At 45.5% G+C, this 23,760-nt stretch overlaps 1 protein-coding gene across 1 annotated transcript in view; it reads left to right on the top strand.

Annotated features, from left to right (window-relative positions):
- Positions 1–23,760, top strand: part of Myo3b (myosin IIIB) — a 335,931-nt gene that overhangs the window by 216,222 nt on the left and 95,949 nt on the right. Inside the window, exon 29 of the mRNA XM_028763039.1 lies at positions 18,337–18,445. Coding sequence (XP_028618872.1) covers positions 18,337–18,445 — 109 coding nt within the window. The remainder of the gene's footprint in view (positions 1–18,336; positions 18,446–23,760) is intronic.

Raw genomic sequence — 23,760 nt, 5'->3', positions numbered from 1 at the left:
CACCGCTAGCACTCATTTTACAGGTCCCAGGTGGCAGGATGTAAGGGGACAACACAGAGCAGAGCTAAGAACCATAGAGGGAAGGGACGAGGGAAACTGGCTGACCAATCGCAGGAGACAAGGGGAGCTACCTGGGCCCTGGACCCGCTAGCTTTCCAGGCAAGGTGCTGGGACTGAGGTTCCAGTTGACCCGCAAATGATGAAGGAGGAGGAAAGGGAAAAGGGCTCGAAAGACTGGCCCTTGGAAGAGACACCTGGGGACTATGGTCAGAGCCGGTGCTCCTGAGGCAAAGAAAACAGTCTGTCCAGGCCTGGCCTGGGCTACTCAGTGGCGAGAAACTGTCTTGAGAGGAAGAGGGGAAGTGTCTCATCCAAGGGGAGCCATCCTAGAGAGGTTCAGGGAAGGACAGAGTTCAGGGAAGGACACTCTAGCTCAAGGAATCTTCCCTGGGACTATGTGGAGGGTTACTCTGGCCAGTGGGGGATGGGGAAGCTTACCAGTTCTAGGTTAGTGTGTGGAACCTGCAGACATCCGCTAGAGTCACAGTAATTCCCCCATTTTGGCTTAATTAAAAAGAAAAATTAGAAAGGAGTGTGGGGCAGAACCTTGGGTGGGGAGCAGGCAGAACACATGGAAAGGGGTATAGGGAATTTTTCCAGTTATCAGACTGCTGGCAGTATGTGTCTGTGGGTACGGACGAAGACAATGTATTGCCCATCGAGTGAGTTAGTTACCAATCTGTTAGTTCAGCGTCTTGAAATAACGCTTGGCAACAGAAATCAGTCACTGCTTATAATAATCGGGCTGTCGCGTGCAATCAAATAAGGGCCTCGGCCGGGCTAACCCACCAGAAGTTAGCCAGTCAGGATTAGCTCGACTGGTACCAGTTTTCTGTGGGGCTGCAAGAGCTGGGGAGGGGTTATGAGCTATTTCTGAGAGGGGGAAAGACCACCCAACGGGCCAATGTCTTAAGTCGAAGATCAGCTAGAGGCCATATGGACTGGGGCCATGAAAAGTCAAACCCTTAGTCCAGGAAGCGCTGGCCAGGCGCTAACCCAGTGTTCAGGGTCCCTCAAGCCGAGCGGAAACTCCTTGCCAATTAATCGATGTCTGTTTGTGAGTTTGTGCAGTCTGATATCAGGAAATGTGGAACGGGGGTCTACATGCCTGTCCTGGTACCCGGCCCATGTGGCAGAGTACCACACGGGCGGCCACAGCAGCTCAGCTCATATGGTGGAAGTTTGACGAGCCTTGCAGCAGCAGCAGCAGCATGGGACGGGGGTTGTAGCAGCGGATGTTAATTCACCCGCTCGGTGGTGGCGGGTAGCAGCAGATGAAGTCTGAGTGGTCATTGTGTCCATCTTGTATGGTTGCAGCAGCTGAGGTCCCTGAAGTCTTCGTATCCTGGGTTTCGGCACCAATAAAAGGTCACATGCAGCTTGGACAGATCACAGCAGACTAGATGGTTCCACGAGGGGAGGTTTATTAAGAGAGAGGGAGAGCAGGAGAGAGAGAAGAGTAGAAAGAGTAGAGAAGTGGAGGAGTGGAGCCGGCCATGACCACGTGGAGAGAAGGGGAAAGGAAGAGGGGAGGGGAGAGGACAACCTACAGGTGCTGGGTCAAGAAGACAAGAGAGAGAGGAGGGGCCAAGCAGCCCCTTTTTAGTGGGCAGGGCTACCTGCCTGTTGCCAGGTAACTATGAGAGGAGCATACCTGGCTGTTGCCAGGTGACTGTGGAGGTGGAGTTTAACAGATTACTAACAGTAGGTCCCTCATCAGTGAAGTGAGAGCAACCTCCTTTAAAGGTGCGTAATGATTTGTAAGGCCTGCCTGATTCTCAATGTCACAGAGGAGGGGTGACCTGGGGTCCCGATATCCATGACTGTGTGTATGGCTAGTGTAATCTTCTGGGCCAGGGCATGGGGAAAGCACACAGTGGATCTCAGGGCTCATCTTGCCCTTGGCAGCTCGAGAGCTGGAAGCTCTGCTTGCTGGTTCATGAACCCACTCCCTGGCTCTGAGGTCACTGCAAATGGCAGCTGCCGGGCTCTCTTCCTCATGTGAAGCTGCAAATCCCTAATTGAGGTTCTGGAAGAAACAGGATCTTGACCATGCTGAGAGTTCCAGGAGTGCAGGGAACTATCAACAGAATGAGAGTGGAGTTCAGTGCCACACTGGGGGAGAGAGGGCTTCCGAGGCCACTCCTTCAGTCAGACAGCTATGATCCTCTCCAGCAGGCCCGGGCCAGAGCCAAGCTCTGGGGGGTCCTTCTCAGAATTCTTAGGCCATGGTGGAGGCCAGGCATCTTCACTAGGATATTTTGGAAGTATGGGGTGCCCTTTAAATGCAAATGTGTCTCACTTAGCACCATCTTCTAATAATTTCTAACCACTACCACTTCAAAGGCCTATGAAAGTGAATAAATTCTTGTTACAGCTTAAGAATCAGAAACCCCAAGTGCATATTGTGTTCACTACTTAATCTCACGACCCTCAGCGCGCTCGCGCACGCTTGTGTACACACACACATGTACACGTACATGTATACTACACGTATATCACACACATGCATACACCAAACACACCACATACACACACCATACACATCATAAACACATACCACACACATGCCACATGCACATACCACACACATACAATACACACACACACACACACACATACATGCACAGACTCTTCTGAAGAGGATACCAGGCTGATTTTGCAATATGTCCAACATATGTTTTAAAATAAAAACTTTAAGCCTGTATATTTTCCACCAAATTCATTATATAAAAAATTATGAAATGTCTGAAAATCATGTTTGAGGGACAGGTGAACACTGCTTCAAAGCAGAAATGAGCTGGCTTCATGACCCCTGTCTCAAGACAGTGATGACAAGTGGGTGCGCTTCCCCCTTGAAGCACGTGAGGGTGGGTTCCACAGAAGGTTAACCTTGCATGTTCTTTTAAAGCGCCTCCCTTTCCTTTCAGCTTTGCAAGCATTCCCCCTCCTCAGCTTCCCAGACAGTGCTCTCACTTACCAGGTAGCATCAAAATGTGTATTACGAGTTCTGCAGGGGCCCAGGTGGGCATGAAGGTCACACCTATGCCCTCAATGTGGCAAGAAGCAGGTGGAATTTGTCTTCAGCCAACAAAATGCACAGAACTGATGTGACTTAGAGTTAGGGCTGTGATTTTCCTAAGGCATAACTGTCCCCTCTTGTTCCTGCCTTAGGACTAACCCCAAATACAACTGTCCACGTACCTCAAAAACTCACAAAAGGTGACAGCGATGACCAGCTCAACACAGCCATTTCTGAAGTTAATTTCTGACTGATTATTTCCCAACAAATTACTTTCTTTGATATTTTGATTCAGTGGAGTGCACTTGTTTGTATTTCTAGCTCTTGTCCACAGACCTTTTATTTAATGACGTTGCCAAGACGTGATACACACACACACACACACACACACACACACACACATAAACACACACACACACACACACACACACACACGGCACACACACGGCCCGGAAGCATTTGGCCTACATGTTGCTGCAGAGTGAAATTTGTTTTCCTTTCATCTCCTTCCCTACAAAAGCAACCCAGCTCAGCTTATCCCTGCCTTAGAACTTGCTCTCAGAATTCCCGGTCTATTACAGCACATTCGAATACCAGCAACAAGCCGCCTTTTCATGCTGTCAACCTTTTTCATCTGAAATGTAAATTAATTCTAGCTGGTATGCCTTGACAGAGATCAAAGTCCACATTAACCTTGCCTGCTTTCTGCTCCTGAGGACTGGGCGGCCACTGATAGGAGCCACTGGCTCCAGGATCCCAGACAGTCCTCAACGAAGAGCCACCTTTTCAAGGGCTCTGAGGGACTTTAAACCAGACCCCGGAATATCTGCCCAGCTAATTCTTGAATGACAAGCTGGCTGCATTTAATTCTGGGTTCTTCCCTGGGCTTCTGAGCTTCGAGGGGCTGAGTTAAGTGGCTAGTGTCCTTAGTGTGATGCGGAGAGGGACAGGACTCTCGATTTGAAGCCCTTATCCTGCCCAGTCAGTCTTTGAGGTAGGCTCATTTGCATTTACAAAATAAACAGATGCCTTTCAAATACATGAGCTGGTGGTCTGGAGAGCTCTCCCGGCCCATAGGGTGCTCCCGCCAGCGATCAAATGTTGGAGAGAAAACAGACAGAGAAAACACTCTAGGTGACGGAGGACACGTTTCCGGTGAGACATCTATGTGCAGGCAGTGGGAGCCTCTATGCACTGTAGGGGCTGAGGAGGCGGAGGTCTCAGCAGCCAAGCATTCTGCGTGCTGGTGTCTTTTTGGGACTGGAAGGCAACATTGAATGTCAGTCACCTTGGATTGTTTTGTTTTTACTATAGATCAACTGGGGGGAGGAGGAGAGGGCAGTGCTCTGTGTAAGAAAACCAAAGATACACATACTAATATTTAGATAAGATACTCCAAGTAAAAAATAAGTAATATTTATCCTGCTTCAAATCTATTACTTTTTTGACTAGCTGCTGAGTTTCAGAAAGAGAACCTTGCTACTCATTCTCTGGGGGGAAATGGCATATATTCCTCAATGACTGGTATCAAAAGAAACAAGCCACAGGGAATTTTTCAAACCTCTACATGCCAGTCTCTCTCTTTGATTTTTTTTTTTTAATTGCTCTGCTAATTCAGGATCTGTTTTTAGAACACAACGCGCTGGGCCTTCCTTTCTGGTGGTGACATGCTCTTTTGTGGTGGCAGTGGGTCCTCAGGAGTGAGAACAGAATTTTGAAATGTTTTCCAGGAAGAGCTGGCTTATCCAGAACCCAGACCCTCCCCACCCCACCCCACCCCCACCCCCACCCCCCCACACACCCCACACACATACTATCTGGTGCAGACCCAGCTTGGTGGCTCTCAGGACATTTTTATTGACTTGCTTAGTGCTGTAGAAACTATTTTTTTTCCTCACCATTCTACCATATCAGATTGCACCCCCCACTCGGGCCCTGCCAACATCACAGATGTCATCAGATGGTGGCAGCAGTGCCAATGACTGTGGCCGCTTCTCTGATGTCCTCTAAGGAGAGTGTTTTTCACTAAAGGGCACCTTGAGCCTGTGGGTACACCTGATAAGGGAGCTGTCTGTGAGGCCTGCAGAATGGAGCTGCTTCACCTGTGCCTTCCAGAAGGAAAAGCAAACATTGTGTCCATAATGCTTGACCCTAAAACCATGGTTTTTAGTGTTAAAAATTGCTCAACTGCCTTTTGTTTTGTTTAAGACAAGGTCTCTTTATATAGCCCTGGCTGTCCTAGAACTCACTCTGTAGACCAGGCTGGCACCTACCCCTGCCTTCAGAGCACTAAGATTAAAGGTATATGCCACCGCACCTGACTAAGATGCCCCACTTTAAAACTTTAAACAGCTTGATGTTGGTGCATACCTGTCAGGAGGCTAATCCTGGGCTGCACCTGTAAGCTAACACAGAGGACCCAGGTTCAATTCCCAGCACCCCCATCACAACTGAAATACTCTATAACTCCAATCCTAGGGGATCCAATACCTTCTTCTGGCCTCTCCAAGCCCTGTGTACATGAGGTGCACAGGTATACACTTAGGCAAGCATTGACTGCACATAAAATAAAAATAAATAAAATCTGAAACAAAATTTTAAAGGGCTTGGAATGTATTTCAGCGGCACTGCACTTCCCTTCTCGCACTAAAGAGCTGTTCCTTTAGCTTCGGGTGGGGTGGCGACCCTAGATAATTGCAGCCATTTCTTTGCATTAGAGCTCCACAGATAGTGCTAGGTGCAGGGAACCTTAATTTAAATTAGGATATTTCTATTACCCGGCCATTTATTCTCTCCTGCTTGTTAAGCACTTACTTTTTGCTGCGGCTGTCGTGATAGCAGTAGGATTCACCGGGTCTCAAATTCTCCAGCTCTAACACAGGAGTCTAGAACATGCTCCCCTCGAGGGATGTGATGTGAACAGGTTAGAATTGCCATGTTATATCAACACTCATTAGAAAGGAGTTCTAGAAAACCAAAAATAAGGTCATTTTTGTACTATGTATACATGTGCCCTTATGTAAACCCAGCACTGTATACAATGCATACAATTAGAGTTGGAAAGTCCTTACCATAACCAAGGATGTGCATCTGACTGACTCGTGATTCTTGCAGGATCAAAAGACTGAGCACATAGTTTTTTCCTTCCCAGTAAAGCTGTGTGTGAGGAGGTTGTTGCTCACACACCCAACAAGAGAGGGAACACAAGCAAGATGCACTGTTAAGAGAGATAGCCAGCAAGCAAAGCCCCTGTCTCTCCCTTCTGTGCCCGTTTATTGTTCCGCCTCTATTTTGCTTTGTCTTACCTTCTATTCGTTTCTTAGAAACCCTCCTGGCCATTTCATACAAACGCTGGAGTCAGGGAAAGCACAGGTATGAGAACAGACAAGCCCTTGGCCAGAGGGCAGGAAGCAGCTGCCTCCTCCCCTCCAGAGTCTCACCTATGTTCTCGGAGAAACATCTGGAGGAAAAATTACTAGGTGCACCTGGGCTTGACATGAGCCTTAAACTGCAGACAGTGCCATCTCCAGTTTTCTCGTCTCTCAGATGGGGTTGGGGGTGGGACAGAGAGCTGGGCTGACTTCTGTCAGCTTTACATATAGGAGAGGAAAATACTTGGATAATGAACATTGTGATTTCCTTTGGGAAGTTCCCAAATCCTTGAGCCAGGAGCCACAGGCCCTCCAGAAGCATAGCAGTGAGTGATTTGCATAGGCGAGAAGGTTGAGCCTGTGGATTCAAAGTATCTCTGAGAAAGGCTCTCTGTTTAACCTCTCATGAGCACATATAATAGTATCTTGTCATAGCTTGGTTCAACATACAGAAAACTGTCCTTTGCTGTGAATTAGAATGATTTTTCATGTTAGTGTGAAGCAGACCATCGCGCAGGACACCTGCTGTTTATTTCATGTCCAGGGAAGAAAGCTGTAAAGTCATTGTGGGCTGGAGGGTGATGTTGCTGACAAGAGGTAAACATGTGCTGCCTGATGAGACTTTGGTTCCCCATTTGGTGCCCCCAAGACTCAAGGGTAACACTTCAGAGGCAGCCTGTGGCCGGTGCCTGTTCAGGTGGAGCCTGCTTTCTTCACTATGGACCTCATAGAGAGCACAAATCTTGACTGCAGAGGAGGTCCACCTTCATCATCTCGATACTGTCCAAGGCAGCATTCTTATGACCAGAAGACATTGGAGTTGTCTTCACTTTTCCCATGGAGAGGCATAAAGTGTTGACATATTCTTTGACTTCCATGAGTCTGTTAGGCCGAACCCACACAGCAGTAAAGAACGTTGAGAGACGCTAACTGTGCCACGGCAAGAAGAAGCAGACTTGGTTTTAGTTTTGGATTTTGACCAAAGGATCCTTGTGGATACAAAGTCAGATTTTTGTGTCCCCTTGAACAGATGTGTACTTTGATTTGAATAAATGAGCTTCTCTTGTGTATTCCCTGAGTTGAAGCACAGGTCTATGGCCCCTTTCACTCAGGCCTGTTTAGTAGACTTTATCCTGCCTTTAGTTTCCCTCTTGGTAATTGCCCATGGATGTGCACACCAGTCAAAACTGGAAAGAGTTAAAATCCTATCCTATGTATATGAAATTCAGAGTAGAAGGGCTGGCTGTCCCATCATTTGTCATACAGAGTGGAGCAAGTTATTTGTATGTGTAATGTGTACATGTCTGTGTATAGGTTGCACTTTCGTGTGTGTGTGTGTATGTGTATAGGTGTTTGTGTATGTGTGCATGGGTATATGTGTGTATATATGGGTGTGTGTGTATATGTACATGTGTGTGTGTATGGGTGTTTGTGTGTGTGTGTGTATGTATGGATGGATGCTTGTATGTGTGTATGTGTGTGTATGTATGGGTGTGGGTATATGTGGGTATGTGTGTTTGTGTGTGTGTGTGTACATGGGTATGTGTGTGTGTGTGTGGAAAAAATAACTGCAGCGGAGGTGGAGGAGGAGTCCCAGTGAGTTTCCATGCTGTGAGTCCCACATACAGGAGGAAGTCTAGGGTTCCAGTGGCTGGAGGCTTTGGCAGCAGCAGACCCCAATGACATGAGGAAGTCCTTGGTTCCAAAAGGGTTTATTGTCATGTTGGATGGTGGATGGATCTGGAAGTACACCCCGTAAAACTCAGGGCAGACCTGAGTTAAATAGGGAGGGAGAGAGGGTCTGGGGAGGAATGCTTAATTTGCTCCTCCCTCTGGCCTTCATTAGTATGTAAATCCCTAGGGCCTGAGGCCTGTAGTCACACCCTCTACCTGTGCACTTTGGGAGGGGCTGTAATGACCTACGTGACTGAACAATGTAGGTCTATGGAGATGAGACTGTGCTGCGCGTCAGGACTCTGGGTTCTGGGGGTGCAGCCAAACTCTTGCTGGTTCTCACGTAGAGTCTTGGGGTTCTAGGCCTATGCCCAACCATGAACCAGAATACCCTTATGCAGTCCCACATGTGTGTATATATGTGTGTGTGTATATGGATGGATGAATGCTTGTCTGTATGTATGTATATGGGGGTGTGTGTGTGTGTGCATGGGTATATATGTGTATGTATGTGTATGTATGTGTGTATATGGGTATGTGTGTGTATGTGTGTGTGTATATATGGGGGTGTGTGTATGTAGGTATGTATGTGTATATGTATGTGTGTGTATGGGTGTTTGTGTGTGTATGTATGGGTGTGTGTGTATATGAGTGTGTGTGTGTGTGTGTGACTCTCTGTGTGTGTATGGGTGGATGTGGGCAAGTTGTTGATCAGGCATTTTTCCTCTATTGCTCCCATCTTCTTCTTGTTATCATTATTATTTGGTTTTTCAAGACAGTGTTTCTGTGTAGCCCTGGATGTCCTGAAACTTATTCTGTTGACCAGGCTGGCCTTGATCATAGCAATGTTTCTGCCTCTGCCTCTCAAGTACTGAGATTAAAGGTGAGCGCCTCCACGCCTGCCCTATTTTTTGAAGCAAGTTCTCTCACTCTACCTGGAGCTTGCTGTTTTAGCTAGACTGGCTGGGTGGTGAGTTTCAGGGATAGGACTGTCTCAGCCATCCCTTAGCCTTCCCTTCCCCCAGCTCTAGGCTTTTACACTCAGACGTGTCTGGAGAATTTTCTCCCTGGAGAAAACTGTTTCAACTCAGAGTCTTGGTTTTGTCAGCTACGAAATTGGTCTCAGCAAGGTCCAATTCTCAGGATTGTTGTAAAAATAATGTGAGGTGTCAGTTTTCCCTGCCTCTGTCAGATGGAAAGTGGTGAGTGTTTCCCACCTGGACCCCTGCCCACTGTCTCGCTCTCTAACCTCCTGAAGGGGAGGAAAGGCTGAGAGAGTCTCTTCTAAGGCTCACACACTATTTTTGGAACTTCAGGAAGCCTTCCTTACTTTCAGAGAAAAATAGCACCTGTCAACCCACAAATATAGTTATAGTGGCATTTGTATGGTAGAGAGGGCTCTTGAGTTTTAACTTATGTCTGGGTTATCCAACAGAGAAAAATGAGCACATAGCAGTCCTGTGACCAACTTCAAGTACTTTTATTTTCATCTTTACTTTCTAGCCTTATGGTACTGAGAGCTACTGAGGCTCCCAACACCGTTTTCCCACCTCACTGGCTTAAGGCCCCTTTCACAACCTGTTCTGGAAGCTGGTCAATCGTTTTTTCTGACTTTCTGCAAAACCAGAAATTCTAGAGGCCGAGAGTTAAAACATCACCCAGATTGGTTAAGGCTGGTGTGGAAAGCAGGTTGCCTTTCAGATGTCTGAAGTGTTGGAAGACCTCCGTGTACCTATCACGTTTAACCCACAGTGACGGGTGATTGGCAGCATAACAGATGAGTGACGGCCATCTGGCCAGGAGTTCAAACCTCAGCTCGACGAGCCATAGCCGGATCCTTGTTTGATTTGCTGTGGCCGTGAAGTCTAAATCTCGCCAAGAACAGAGGCAGAGGCAAGGGTGACAGCTGGTAGCCATTCTCGTCGATAAAGTTGTGATGGTTGAGATGTACAAGCGACCAGAGTTAATTTCACAGACCTTGAGCCAAGTGCTTAGTGTCAAAACCAGCTATGTTCAATGATGCAAACAGCCTCTTGTCAGCAGCCGCCTCCCCCGCCACACTCCTTCCTCCTGGTCAGCTAAAGGAAGGTTAGGTCCTGCTTTTTGAGGAATAGGTGCCACTCGAGGAAAGAGAGCACCTCCCCCTTTACTTTTAACAACCTCTTGACAATTTTATTGTGATACAGTTTAATACAGTAACATTAAGTTTGATAAGATTGTACTAACACACACAAGCAGCACGTCTTACTCCACTGCTGGGAAAATATATATTTCCAGGAAGCTCCTCCCTGGTCCTTTGGTCCATCTTCCTGCTCACTGATGGGTTTTCTGTCTCTTAAGTTTTTCTCTTTCCAAAATGTTCTATACGTGTGGAGTCACACCACGTGCAGACTTTAGAAAGCAATGTCTTCTTTTGGCAAAATGCTTTTGAAGTTCACCTGAGTCACTGTGTCCCTCAAGAGTTCCTCTCTTTCCAGTACCAAGCAGGACTCCTGTATCTGTTCCCCAACTGAAGGAGATTTAGGTTGTTTCCAGTTCTTGGTGACCATGAATAAATTGAGCATCCCACATTTTATCTTTTTTTTTTAAGTTATAGCAATTACATAACTTTGCATGGTGGAAAAACAGAACTATTTGGGCGAGAAAGATCCTAGATAGGAGATTCTCAGGGGTTCAGTGCTGGCCTATGTGTAAGGACCTAAGGTCCATCCTCAACACTGAAGAAAAATACTGTTTCCAAGAGGTGGGAGCTGTTTGATTAGCACAGAACTGTATTAGGTTCCTGGCATCCTGTGCTTTTGCAACGTGTGCCATTTATATGAGCCTGTTTCCCTGGCCTTACTTCCCTTAATTCTCATCGTGGGACCCTGTGAAGAATCTTACTCCAGGTTGTCTTAGTTAGGGTTTTACTGCTGTGAACAGACACCATGACCAAGGCAACTCTTATAAGAGATACCATTTAATTGGGGCTGGCTTACAGGTTCAGAGGTTCCGTCCACTATCATCAAGGCAAGAACATGGCAACAGGCAGGCATGGTGCAGGAGGAGCTGAGAGTTCTACATCTTCATCTAAAGGCTGCTAGCAGAATACTGGCTTCCAGGCAGCTAGGATGAGGGTCTTAAAACCCATACCGACAGTGACACACCTACTCCAACAAGGCCAAACCTACTCCAACAGGGCCACACCTTCTAATAGTGCCACTCCCTGGGCTGAGCATATATAAACCATCACAAGGTTGTCATCGATGGATACTGGAAAAACTTTCAGTAACCAGGAATTCCTAGCCTCCAGTCTTCTGGTCTCTCTTCCATTTTCTCAACACTATTCTGTGGAGAACATTCTAGAAGGTGTCTCAACATGAAGAAACCTGTGGGGAGCTCTGGGTCATAGCTCAGTGGTGGAGCATGTGCTTAGCATGTGCAAGGCTCTGGCTTTGATTGTTAGTACCACAAAAAAAATGTTTTTTTTCTTATCAAATGGGTACCAACTGACACCCCTGACCTAGGTTTAAGAGGGGCGCTGAGCTGGCCATTGGGTACCACCACAAGAAGGTCACACTTCAGGAGGTCACCAACCTCCCTTTTGGGAAGCAGACAGGGAATTAATTATAAGAATTAAATCCAACTGCAGGTCAGGCAAGAATGACAGAAGGAAGAGAACGGAGTGGCTGTCCCTCTGTGCAGAAGGGTCCTAGAATAAGACAAAGCCTCTCTCCTAAGTCTCCAGTGTTGGTAAAGCAGTTGCCAGGTAGGACTGACTTTGAGCCTAAAGTTCAACCTTGATAATGATAGTGAATGACCAGCATTAAGTTCGGAAGGATCAAGGTAGGGAATGATTTCCTGGGCCTGAAATGGCTACACTGATGTTGTGTGCTAAGCTGAAGGCTAGGAGTATTAATGGAGGGAAGGAGAGAGAGAGAGGGTGTGGGGGGGGCAATTCTTGAAGGTAAGGTTTAGACTTTCTTGTGTTGCTTTTGGTGATGCTTGCCTGTAGGACCTCCCACAAGCTGGCTACTGACCAGCTGACACTCCAGGAAGAAAGCATTCTGGCTCCTGGTGCAATCTGCCAACGCACCTTCAGGAGGGATGGCCTGAATTTTGTGTCTTGTAGTATGTGCCTTTTCTACTAGGGGCAGTGACAACTTTCACCCAAGCCCTTAGCACAGAAGAGTTTACCTAGCCTAGATTCCCCTCTGCCAAGAAAGCCTACTAGAATTACATTGCTGCCTACTGAGACAGTAATGGGGGTTGTCCACTGGGTGAATCATCAAACATCAAGCTAGACTCTATCCTCAGCAACCAACTTGTGACCGTTAAACCCTGGGAGCAGGGAAGAACATGGGCAGGCCTGGGTGTTTACTTCAATTTATAAGGTAGAGAGATCCATGAGATTGTCTATTCCCTTTTAAAAAGAATTATTTATTTATTTTATGTATGTAAGTACTCTGTAGCTGTCTTTAGACACATCAGAAGAAGGCATCAGATCCCATTACAGATGGTTGTGAACCACCATGTGGTTGCTGGGAATTGAACTCAGAACCTCTGGAAGAACAGTCAGTGCTCTTAACCACTGAGCCATCTCTCCAGACCCTATTTATTATTCTTAAGTGTTTAAATAAGGAGAGAATTAAAGAACTCAGACATAGGACAAAATGATTTGAATTCCAGTCCTATATGATGCTGGACAAGTAAGCTCGTGTAGAGGTCAGAGAACTACTTGTGGGAGTCATGTAGATCCTAAGGACGGAACTCTGATTGTCAGGCATGGGGACCGGTGCCTTTACCCACAGAGCCATCTCCCTGGCTTCTAGACAAATAATTTAATGCCCTTTTACCTCAAATTCATCAACTGTAACATAGGAATAATATTGGTTTCCATCATTCATGATTTCTATGCAGATTAAATGAGTTAATTCTCATAAAGGTAGTAGAATGGTGGCAGGGACTTAAGAATCCATGTGTTTATGTGTGTTAAATTAAAATGTCCTTGTCTATATCCCTATCTTTTCTTCCCAATCTCTAGACCCCACCACCTGTCCCTAACAAGACAAGCTGGTTCTATGTGCCTGGTCTTTTTCTTCTCTTTCTTCTAGTAATTTCAGTCCTTGCCACCTGTCACCAACCCCCTTTTTAGAAGCTGAGAGAGAATAAGTTACACTCCTAACCTGTGTATTAGTTTTCTGTGGCAGCCAGAGCAGATTATCACAAACCTGCTGACTTAAGGCAACAAAATTGTATTCTTTCACAGTTCTGGAGGTTACGAGTTCAAAACCAAGGTGTTACAAAGTGGCTTTTACTGGAATCTATGAGAGGAAATCCTCCCTGCCCACATCTGTGTGTGTGTGCGTGCACGTGTGCATGTGTGCATGCGTGCATGTATTAGTGTGTATATGTGTGTATGTGTGTGCAAGTGTGTGTATCTGTGTGCATATGTATCTGTGTGTGCATGTATGTGTATCTCTCTGTGTGTATGTGTGTGTCTGTGTATGTGCATGTGTGTGTATGTGTGTATGCATGTGTGAGTGTATGCATGTGTGTGTATCTGTGTGTGCATGTGTGAGTATGTACATGTGCGTGCATGCATATGTGTTTCTTATGCTTGCTAATGCAGTGGTCCATGCTTCTCTTGTGCCTTTGCATGTGTGTTATTGTTTTTGTCTTTAAGAGGAGTGTACCTTCTGGTCACCACCCAACAACTTCTCTGTGTAACCCAGCCATGTCTCCTGGTCCTGTATCCCTTCGAGTGTGAAACACTGTGTTAGCTTTGTTTCTGTGGCTGTGAAAAAAAAATGTCCTAACAAAGAGCAACTCAAGGGAGAGAAAGTTTATTCTAGGTCGCAATTCCAGGTTACAGTCTGTCACCTCTGGGAAGTCACACTCACTGGCAAGAGCTTGGCACAGCTGGCCACATCACATCCACTGACAGAGACAGAATGCACACATGCAAAGCTCAGTTAGCTTCTGCTGCTACCCTAGACAGTCCAGCGCTTAAAACCGAGGAGTAGTGCTGCCCTAGCTCGGGTTGGGTCTCCTCACAGCAGTTAGGACAACTAAGAGGATCTCAGCAGGACTACCTGATCTAGGTAATCCTGCCCATTGGTATCAGCTTGACAATTAATACAAATACCCTCCCTTAAGCCCTTGACAGTCAAATGCCTTCCCGTTTTACTTCAAGATGATTTAGTAGACCCTGAGCTCAGACTTCCTGGGAACTGCACAGTTCACAGAGCTCAGTGTGATTCAGGACCATTTTAGGTCATTAAGCCGGAAATACTCAGGTGACCCATGTCTGCTGAAGCCTCAGCCACGCTGTCTGCACAGTCCCAAGCTCAGCACTTAGCGAACATTTCTGTTGTTCGTGTCCATTACTTTATTTCCCATGTGTCACTGGGGCATGTTTGAACCTGACCCACTCACTCGAAATGGGTGACTTAGTTTCTCTTTTGTTCTCTGCTTCCTGTTTCTGTGTCTCCCCTCTGCTCATTTGAGGATCCGTTTGCCAGAGAGCTTCCAGGTGATTCCAGCTTGTGCCAGGGTGCCCTTAAATACTTTACAGCCAGGGGTCCTGCTTTGAACTGGAGGGATTGATCATCTTGACTTCCTCATCTCCTTAGATGGACAGATCCCTCTCTCCCTGTTCTATAGGCAAAGCTGGGAATGCAGGGGCCGACTTCATCTAAACTTTATTAGGAATATTTTTCTAAGTTTTCTGTTTGGTTTTTATACTTCAAATAACTCTCAGAATCAATATTTTGATGACTGAAGTGTAAATGAATGAGAAACATGGAATAAGTTTTCCCTTGAATTACATGAGGAGAAATTCTGTGAATTTCTATCGGAAAGCAAAGCAGAGTAGCCAGGTGCATGCTGAGCTCGTGGGGAAGCGGCTGCTGCTGTTTCTGGCCATGGTTGTGGCCCTTGCCATCCTTACTGCCTTTCTTTTTGATTTTTGCCTTTGGGGATTGCTATTAAACTGTTATTGTTCCTTTTTAAAATTAAGATTTTCTTTTTTTTTTTTTAAAGATTTATTTATTGTATGTATATGAGTACACTGTTGTTTTTCTCAGACACACCAGAAGAGGGCATTGAATCCCATTACAGATGGTTACGAGCCACCATGTGGTTGCTGGGAATTGAACTCAGGACCTCTGAGAGAGCTGTCAGTGCTCTTGACCGCTGAGCCATCTCTCCAGCCCTAAAATTAAGATTTTCAAGTAGATACAAATGATGGCCTGAGAGTCCAGCTCTCCACACAGGCAGTTTAGCTGGCTCTCGGTGCTCCTAAGTTGGGTCCAAGAACAAGGTCAAAATTCACAAGGTCAGATTTCCCCTCCCCCAATTCATTTGTCCATCCATTCTTTTCTTTCCTATCATGGTGTGTGTGTGTGTGTGTGTGTCTGTGTGTGATTGTGAGACAGGATCTCATGTACTCCAGGCTAAATAAGAACTCAACTATGTAGCTGAAAAAAATGTTGAACTTCCGACCCTCCTGTTTCTCCCTCCCGAGTCCTGGGATTACAGGTACAGACATCCACGCTGTGTACTGCTGAAGCTCAACCCCAGGGCTTCATGCTCGCCAGGCAAGTACTCTAACCACCGAGCTACAACCTCAGCCCAGGTCAGGCAATTTTCCTTCAGAATGAAGAAAAGACACACATCTCTGCCTGGGGACAAGCTCTCCTTTCCTTTTCATGTTAATTTCTGCTTTTATGGCGTTTACCTCAGCATGACAAGTGACTTTGAAGAAGGGGAGATGTCTGGTACCCCAACTGGAGGAATTTATCAATGAAGAAAGTGTCGGTGGCAAGGCAGGGAATCAGTGAATAATCAGGGATGGGCTTCTGAAGGGAGGGCTCCCAACTGTAGTTCTTTATTTCTACTTACTCTCTCCCTTCTTTTGTTTTAAATTTCATTTTCACTGGTTATAGCACTTTTTGTGTCATAATAAAAATGTAATAATGTTCCATTAAATTTCTCTCATTATCCTTCCGGCATTTGTGTATTAGCAATAATAACAACAACAGATGGTTCTATCCACAACAAATAACTCAAAGAATTACATTTGTTCTACACAGAGAGATTCATTTTGAAGGGAAGAAGCTAGCAATCTAAAGCAGGAGCAGTATGCCACCCCTTCCCCAACAGACGTGAGGAAAGTAATTGAATATGTACTTCTTTCTTTTTCTCTATTTTTGTCATGTTGTGTATCTTGACATCATAATGGTTTTCCTTTTTTGTTTGCTCTTTTTGAGACTGGGTCTCACTGTGTAGCCCTGGCTGTCCTGGAACTCACTATGTAGACCAGGCTGGCCTCAAACTCATAGAGATCTACTTGCCTTTACCTCCTGAGTGCTGGGATTAAAGGTGTGCACCACCATGCCCGGTATCATAACTGTTGTCAACTTAGGTTTCTACCTCAATATGCTGCAACGGCCACATCAAAGGTTGTCTGTAACTTTAATTTTTTTCAAATCCTATTTTTAATAATGGTTCTTAAATGTTTTAACCTTCCTTGTAACCCACCACCCATCAGAGGTGGTGGAAAAGAAAGGATACAGGGGAAATGGACCCATTTAGAATGGTTCTTTGGAGCATCTCCCGTCTGTGTTGTTTGGAAACTGGCAGTTCAGTTCACAGGTTAGCAGGCAGTGGCAGCTCAATCTACTTGCAAATATCTCCAGGATACAGTTTGGTAGAGTCAGGTTAGCAACAGTGGTGACACAACCTAGCAGAGAGCCAGGCCTCAGCCTGGCTCGAGTCAGCAGGAAGGACCAACAGGAACACCAGGAGAAGTTCTCAGCTGTGCCTCTCTTAGAGAAGCGAAGATCAGCGACCTTTGAGAGACCCACAAGCAGTACACAGTCAGCCGTACCAGCAAGCCAAGCTCTGTCTCCGTATCTCCATTATACCCTCCAAACACCACATGTCTTCCACGTGTCTTGCCTCAGTTTGCTGAGGTCTTGGAAGTGGCAACGAACTACAGCACACCACTAGAAGGTTTTTGGTGTGCTTCTCTCTTTGGCATCGTGACAAATGCAGCTCAACTACACAGTGTAGTAAGGCTGACCAATACATGCATGTTAACAAAGAATCTTTCTTCACGTGTCCTTTCACATGCTTGCTTTAGCAGAACATCCTCTCTCCTGTGTCTGCTTCAGCAAAACGTTCCTTCACGAGTCTGCCTTAGCCTTTCACACCCGTGTCCACTTTAATGAAACGTTCCTTCACATCTTTGCCCCAGCAAAACACTCTCCAAAAGTTTCCACTTCAGCTGTCTTTGGTGGTCCTATTTTGGTTTGGTTGTTTCTAGACTTTTCTAAAATGAGAATAGTAAATAGGGGTGGAGTCTGTCCCCTGGTTGATTGTCAGTAATGACTAGGAACTGTGGTTTTCAGCCCTGGACACATATTAAAATTATCTGGGAATCTCTTGTTAATCGATACCAGCCTCAACCCAAGTTCAGTATAGAATCTCTTGAGGGAGGGATCAGGCCTGTTTAAAATGTCCCTGTGTGGTTCCAATGTAACTCCAGCACTAAGACTCGTTGTGTGGAAACAGTACATCTCACCTCAACAAGGAGAGCTTGATCCAAACAGCTCATGGCCCACACATTCCTCAAAATGTCCTCCTGGTGCTGCTCTGCTGGTAGGGGACCCATACTCTGAGAACATGAAGTGCTGTGTTGAACATCTTGAAGCCTAAGTGAGTCTTAGTGGAAGAGAGAGCCGTGAATGGTTAGTCATGGCTGCCACCGTCACCAGAATGACTGTATTTGTGGTTCCCTCTGTTAAGAAATTCATCAGTTAACTGCCTTCCATAACAATGTGGAAATGGACCACTCCTGGAAAGATTGCGTCTTTATGGCTCATATTACTCATATTCAGATAGCCACAACCAGGAGTTACTCAGCTACAGCATGGTGCTCTTCTGTGGTGCTCTTACTGGGTCCTGAGATATACCCACTGTATCTATCTAATACCACAGGGTAGCTTGTGCTCCTGTGAGCTATTTTATCTGATTTGTGGGCTGGGACCTAACACTGAGTGCGACACACTTGTTTTAATGGCATACCCTAGAAGTCTGCAGATGGCCTGGGGAGGCGTCAGAACCAGCATAAAGGAGCTACAGAGCACAGGCAAGCAACAGAAACCCTGCCACTTCTAGCTGTGCCCTTTGACTTCTGACTATTCTTTGGGGGTTTTCTTTCAGTTCTCCAAACCACTCCGGATCAGAAACACTGCCCAGATTCAGGAGCAGAATCCAACAGTGGTCACGAAGAGACTTCAAGGAACTGCCCTGCTGAAGCCGACACAGATTGGTAAGTTAGGACTCTCCCCACCTCTTTTCTTTCCTCTCCCATTTCTTCCCTCCTTCTCTCCCCTTCCGTTTCTCCTTTTTTTTCTAATACTGTCTCATGTAACCCAGACTGATCTCAAATTCAGAATGTAGTCAAGGATGGCCTTGAACTTCTGATGCTTTTGATGACTTAATCTCCAAAGTTTGAGGATTATAAGTATGCACATACGGTTTATAGAGTGTAAAAAAACAGAACTTTGTGCATATTAGACAGGCACTCTACCAACTGAACTACATCCACATCCAGACAGGTGAGTTTCATATGAGTTCTTTTGTGGACCACAAAGTATTTCTACCACTATGTTCATACTGTAAATTGGAAAGAGTGGAGCCTGAACATATTTCCCTCAGAATCTCTAATGTTAGAAGTCACCATTCTATAGACAGAAGTCTTCATTTCATAAGGACAACCTGAACATAATCTTGATTTTTAAAGAAAGATTATTTAATTCTATGTATTTATCTTTACATGTACGGGTATTTCACAGATATGTATCTGCATCATGTGCTTGCAGTGCAAATGGAGGCCAGAAGAGGGCAATAGATCCCCAGGACAGGACTCACAGATAGTTGTCAGCTGCCGTGTGGGTGCTGGGAATTGAACCCAGGTCCTCTGGAAGAACAGCCAGTGCTCTTAACCACTGAGCTATCACTCCAACTGTCAACCTTTTTGAGTTCTCATAGTAGTAATACTTTTAATTGGTCCCTTTGAGTTAAAATAGTGTTTTTCAATCTGGGGCAACACAGTACCAACATTATGGGACAGTTGGCAATGACCAAAGATACTTTTGGTTGTCAGAGTGTAGAAGGCATGCTATGATAGCTACTAAAACCTAGAGGGCTGGAGCCAGCGATATTACTATGTAGCCTAAAACTAGCACAGCCTTTCAAAGGATTGTTCAACAACAACAATAATAACAAAAAGTCAATAACCCCAAAGCTGAAAAATCCTAGACACCGGTAAAAGCAAAAATGAATGTAACTTTCTGCTACCCACGCATTGTCAAACATAACTCAGAAAGACTGCAGCAGGGCCCGGCCATCGCCAAGAGTACTATTTCAGTGGACATCTGCGTTAATCAGCTCTGAAGGGATTGTGACTCTGGCTAAATGGACTCAGGCCAGCTCAGCACAGCTGTGAAACAGCTGTGAGCCCTAGAGACCTCAGGATCACTCAGACCTACTCTTCAGGGCAGACTTCTAATATTCCTCCCTCAGGTGAAGCTCCCAGGCTGCGTTACATAGGTCACCAGGAAGAAGAAACAGCTAAAGGCAGGACAGCACAATTAAAAAGGAAAACAAACAAAAAACAAAAAACAAAAAAACCAACCAAACAAAAAAAAAATAACAAATAAAATGAAGCTTTTTAAAGAAAAAATTAAAGTTGATAAAACAAACTGAAGTTTTGGTCTGAAAAAAAAAAAGTCAATATGCAGTTCTCTTTGATGAGGAAAGAAGGAAAGAGAGGCAGGAGGAGAAGAAGAGCCAGACATGCTGAGAAACCGTGCAGAGGGTGATGACGGCAGGGAAATGTGAGGCCATCTCTCTAGCCCCCATCCAATGCTCAACACTGAGTCTTTCTCTTCTGTATCGCCCTGGTAACAGAAGCTGAGCCCTGGTGACAGCTAGGGTCAGGCTCTCAAAGGCAGACCAGTGTTGCAGATGTATAAGTGTGCTGGGCTAGTACACATCAGGTCTGGGTTTGTTTTCTGGCACTATAAAAATTAAGCAGAAGTGGTTAATTAATGAAGAGAAAGGAAAATGAATTTCTAGGTTAGCTTTGTCAGATTTCCTATCGTCTGCCCTCCATCAGCTGATGTGAGTTGTCCAGTGCCGTGCAGAGCTAAGGGGCGGGTCTGAGGTCTGAGTCTAGAACCTCTGTCTCCAGTAGCAGCAATAGCGAATACTTATTGTTAATATCTACCTCTCTAGATGGTTTGCAGACAGTAACCTGCTCAAGGAATAGAAGAACAGCACACTTTAGCATTTCCAACATTTAGAGATTATAAATTACAGGCAGTGTTACTTATAACAGTCAGAGTTTGAACAAGGCTATCTACTCCAGCATCCACACTTTCAGCTGGTAAATTTTACTGCCTCGGGAGGATCCAGATGCCAGAAGATTCCTCCAGGGCTTTTTCTGTGGATACATTGTGTCTTTACTTGTCATGGCTTAAATCACTACCAGTGAGGGAATCATCACGATCGGCATAAAACTGTCACTCTTGGGTTGACAGTGCACATTCCAGCACCCAGTTGCTAGTCTACAGCCGCAAGGGAGAGGTGCTCCCACCCTGTGTGATGATGTGGGTCAGTTTAGCAGGAGAGAAGGCAGACTTGCCTGAAAGAGGGAGTTAGTACGTGCAGTGTGGCATCTTGGCTCCGTTTTCTGTGTGAACCAGTGATGGTGTACAGTGAATGAGAAAATTAAAAGTATCTCTGGATTGTGAGCCTTGCTCACATGGTAGGGACCCTCTCATCATAATGCTGGGAAGTATCTCTTGATTTAATCTGACCTGTCTATGGCAAAACTCTGAGGCTTTTATGTGCCATTTCCTACCACAGCTAGCCATGTAAGAGGGACCCATAGGAAGGAGGCGAGGGCTCAGATGTGGAGGGAGGATGCAGCTGGTTCTGCATGGCAGCTCTAATATGCCCCAGAGAAGCTGCCTCAGTGTGGACACTTGAGCGTGACTGGAACCTCTGTGATTCAGGCAGCTAGAGGAGAGCTGGCACCTCACAAGAGGGGAAGAGGGAAGATGGGCACATGTTTCTTCTGGGTGTCACCCTTGTAGCTCTGGGGCTGGGAGCCAACTGGGATGACCTCAGGATTAACGAGCCAGAGAAGCAGCCTTGTAGTCATGAGGGCCAACTGTGGGCCAGATTTTCACGTGGCCCATGAAGTACAGATTGCCTCATCATTCGATAAATACTCCGTGTGGAGAGTCCATTCTGGGAATCTGTGGCAGTGCCGAGGACTGAAGAGAATAAATCCTCCAGCGTATTTCCCAACACAGTGGCCTAGCTGGTATATTCACCTACAGAGAAGAGGGAAAATGGTAACATGGGGGAGAAAGGAAGAAGAAATAGTAGTTTCCTATGATACGGTAGACACTGTCTACATGTACCTTTTTTTTTTTTAAATTAATGTACTTATTTTATGTGTTTGAGTGTCTTCATGCACACCAGAAGAGGGCATCAGATTCCTTTACAGATGGTTGTGAGCCACTATATGGTTGTTGGGAATTGAACTCAGGACCTTTGGAAGAACAGCTAGTGTTCTTAATCACTGTTCCATCCCTCCAGCCCTGCATGTTACCTTCTTTGAGTTTGGAACAAGAATGACTTTTGAGAGCAACCGTGGGTTCAGATCTTAGTTCAGCCACTTAGACACTTTAATACAGTTGCTGTGTTCCTTCCATTCTCTGAACTTTAGAATCCTAGACTGCCGAATGGAAGGCAGTTGGAATAGCTAGAGAAAATCTCCACGAAGGGGCAAGGACGGTGCTAGGCACAGAGATGAGGGCTGTTGAGTTGTTGGTCATGGTGACAGAAGTATTAGCAGTTGTGGTAGTAATACTCACATTTAAAGCTGATGTAGGAAGGACAAGACCCCTCTGGTTCACCTCTAGAATTATAGTCCAAGATAAATGTTGAGATTTCCAAAACTTTAGGATCTATTACAGATGTTTACTCTCTACTTTAACCTGAATGCCAAACTTCATTTGTGTCTGGTTCTGATCTCAGGGGTAAATCCCAGGTTGACTTCAGGCCCTGGACTCACTCCTGTCATTAGGGCTAGGACTTGGCTAGCAACATGCCACATGCCCACACATAACCTTCAGAGCCTTGTCATTAGGGTCTTCTTAGACTCCTGAGATGTTTACACTGTTAATTGGTCACATTTATTTCCAAAACCTTTGAGGCTAGGAATCTTATCAGCAGCTGAAAGAGCTTCAAGGAGAAATCTGTTTTGCATTATATTTTTCCTTGTGGATTTGCTTATGACTGTACATAAATATTTATCGGAACTATTTCAACAAACCCTAAATCATCAGCGATCCCTCTGCAAAGGACCCTTTTAGAAGATTTGTGTATGTCGAGAATGTCAGCAATCTCTTTATAGTACCAGATTCCAGGGACCAGGGGCCCTTTGCAAATATTTGGAACTGTTGAGAGCTTTTCAACATGTCTTTTACTTTCCGATTTCTGTGTGTCTCTTCATGCTAATCCTTCTGGAGAGGATTATCCTGCCCGGACTTTCTTTACCTGCTGATGTTTCCCCTTCGAGTCTCCATCCTGTGGCCCGTCCTCCAGGGCCGAGTACAGACGCAAGCAGAAGAGCGTTCCAGACAGAAAGGAGAGTTTGTAGGAACTACTCTGGGAACAGTGAAGGGTCCAGCAGAAAAAGACCAAGCGTGAGTGGGAGTGAGGTGAAGAAATAAAACTATATGGCAAAGACAGATGTGGGCCTGGGTTTGGGAGACTTCCTAACTGAGCAACAGTGGCAGCAAACTGGGCATCCTCTATGGACCTGTGACCTAGGATTTGTATCAAGGTACACACCAAACATTTGGCTCAGATATGGTGGATAGACATTTTATTGTTGTTATTATTGTTCATAAAGTGTTTTCAGTTTTTGACTAGTTTCTAACATACAGAATTAGAAAAATTTTGAAAAAAAAAAAAAACAACCAACCAAACAAACAAAGAAACAAAAAAACCCTAGATTTCTGCTAGCTTTTTAGAAAATGGAGCATCTTCCAGTGGTCATGTGTTGGAGCAGATGCAGTGCTGTCTTCCTTACTTCCCTGGCTGCTGGGCTGGCATCTGCACAGAAACACAGCCCTCTGAGTCCTGGGGCTTCAGCCAGTTAGGGGAGACAATTCATACTATTGACTCTGGAGCTAGACTGTTTCTGTCCAGATCTGTGTCTAGCTGTGTCCATGACCTTAGACAAGTATGTTTTAAAATAATTTCACCTACCCAATATGGCTGATGTACTAATAATCATGATAGACATTTAGGACTACCCAGCATGCCATGGGTTAAAGTGTTAGCCGTTATCTCTCTATTCAAGGAGAGACAGTGAGCACCAGAGCTGACACTGGCATTTCTGCTTCACTCACAGAACCTAGGGCTTAGGCAGTTTTGTCCAGAACAGGCATTAAGTAGTTGATTGATGAATTACTATGTTTTCATGCTTCCTGGTTCTCTAAGGTTTGACTTCAGCGTGCTAACTAGCTTTTCATACAGCAAAGAGCTGGTGTTCTTCAA

The sequence above is a fragment of the Grammomys surdaster genome, unplaced genomic scaffold (assembly GCF_004785775.1).
Source record: "Grammomys surdaster isolate TR1022 unplaced genomic scaffold, NIH_TR_1.0 136, whole genome shotgun sequence".
NCBI lineage: Eukaryota > Metazoa > Chordata > Mammalia > Rodentia > Muridae > Grammomys > Grammomys surdaster.
The sequence above is the reverse complement of the archived record's forward strand: the minus strand, read 5'-3'. Positions and strand labels throughout refer to the sequence as shown.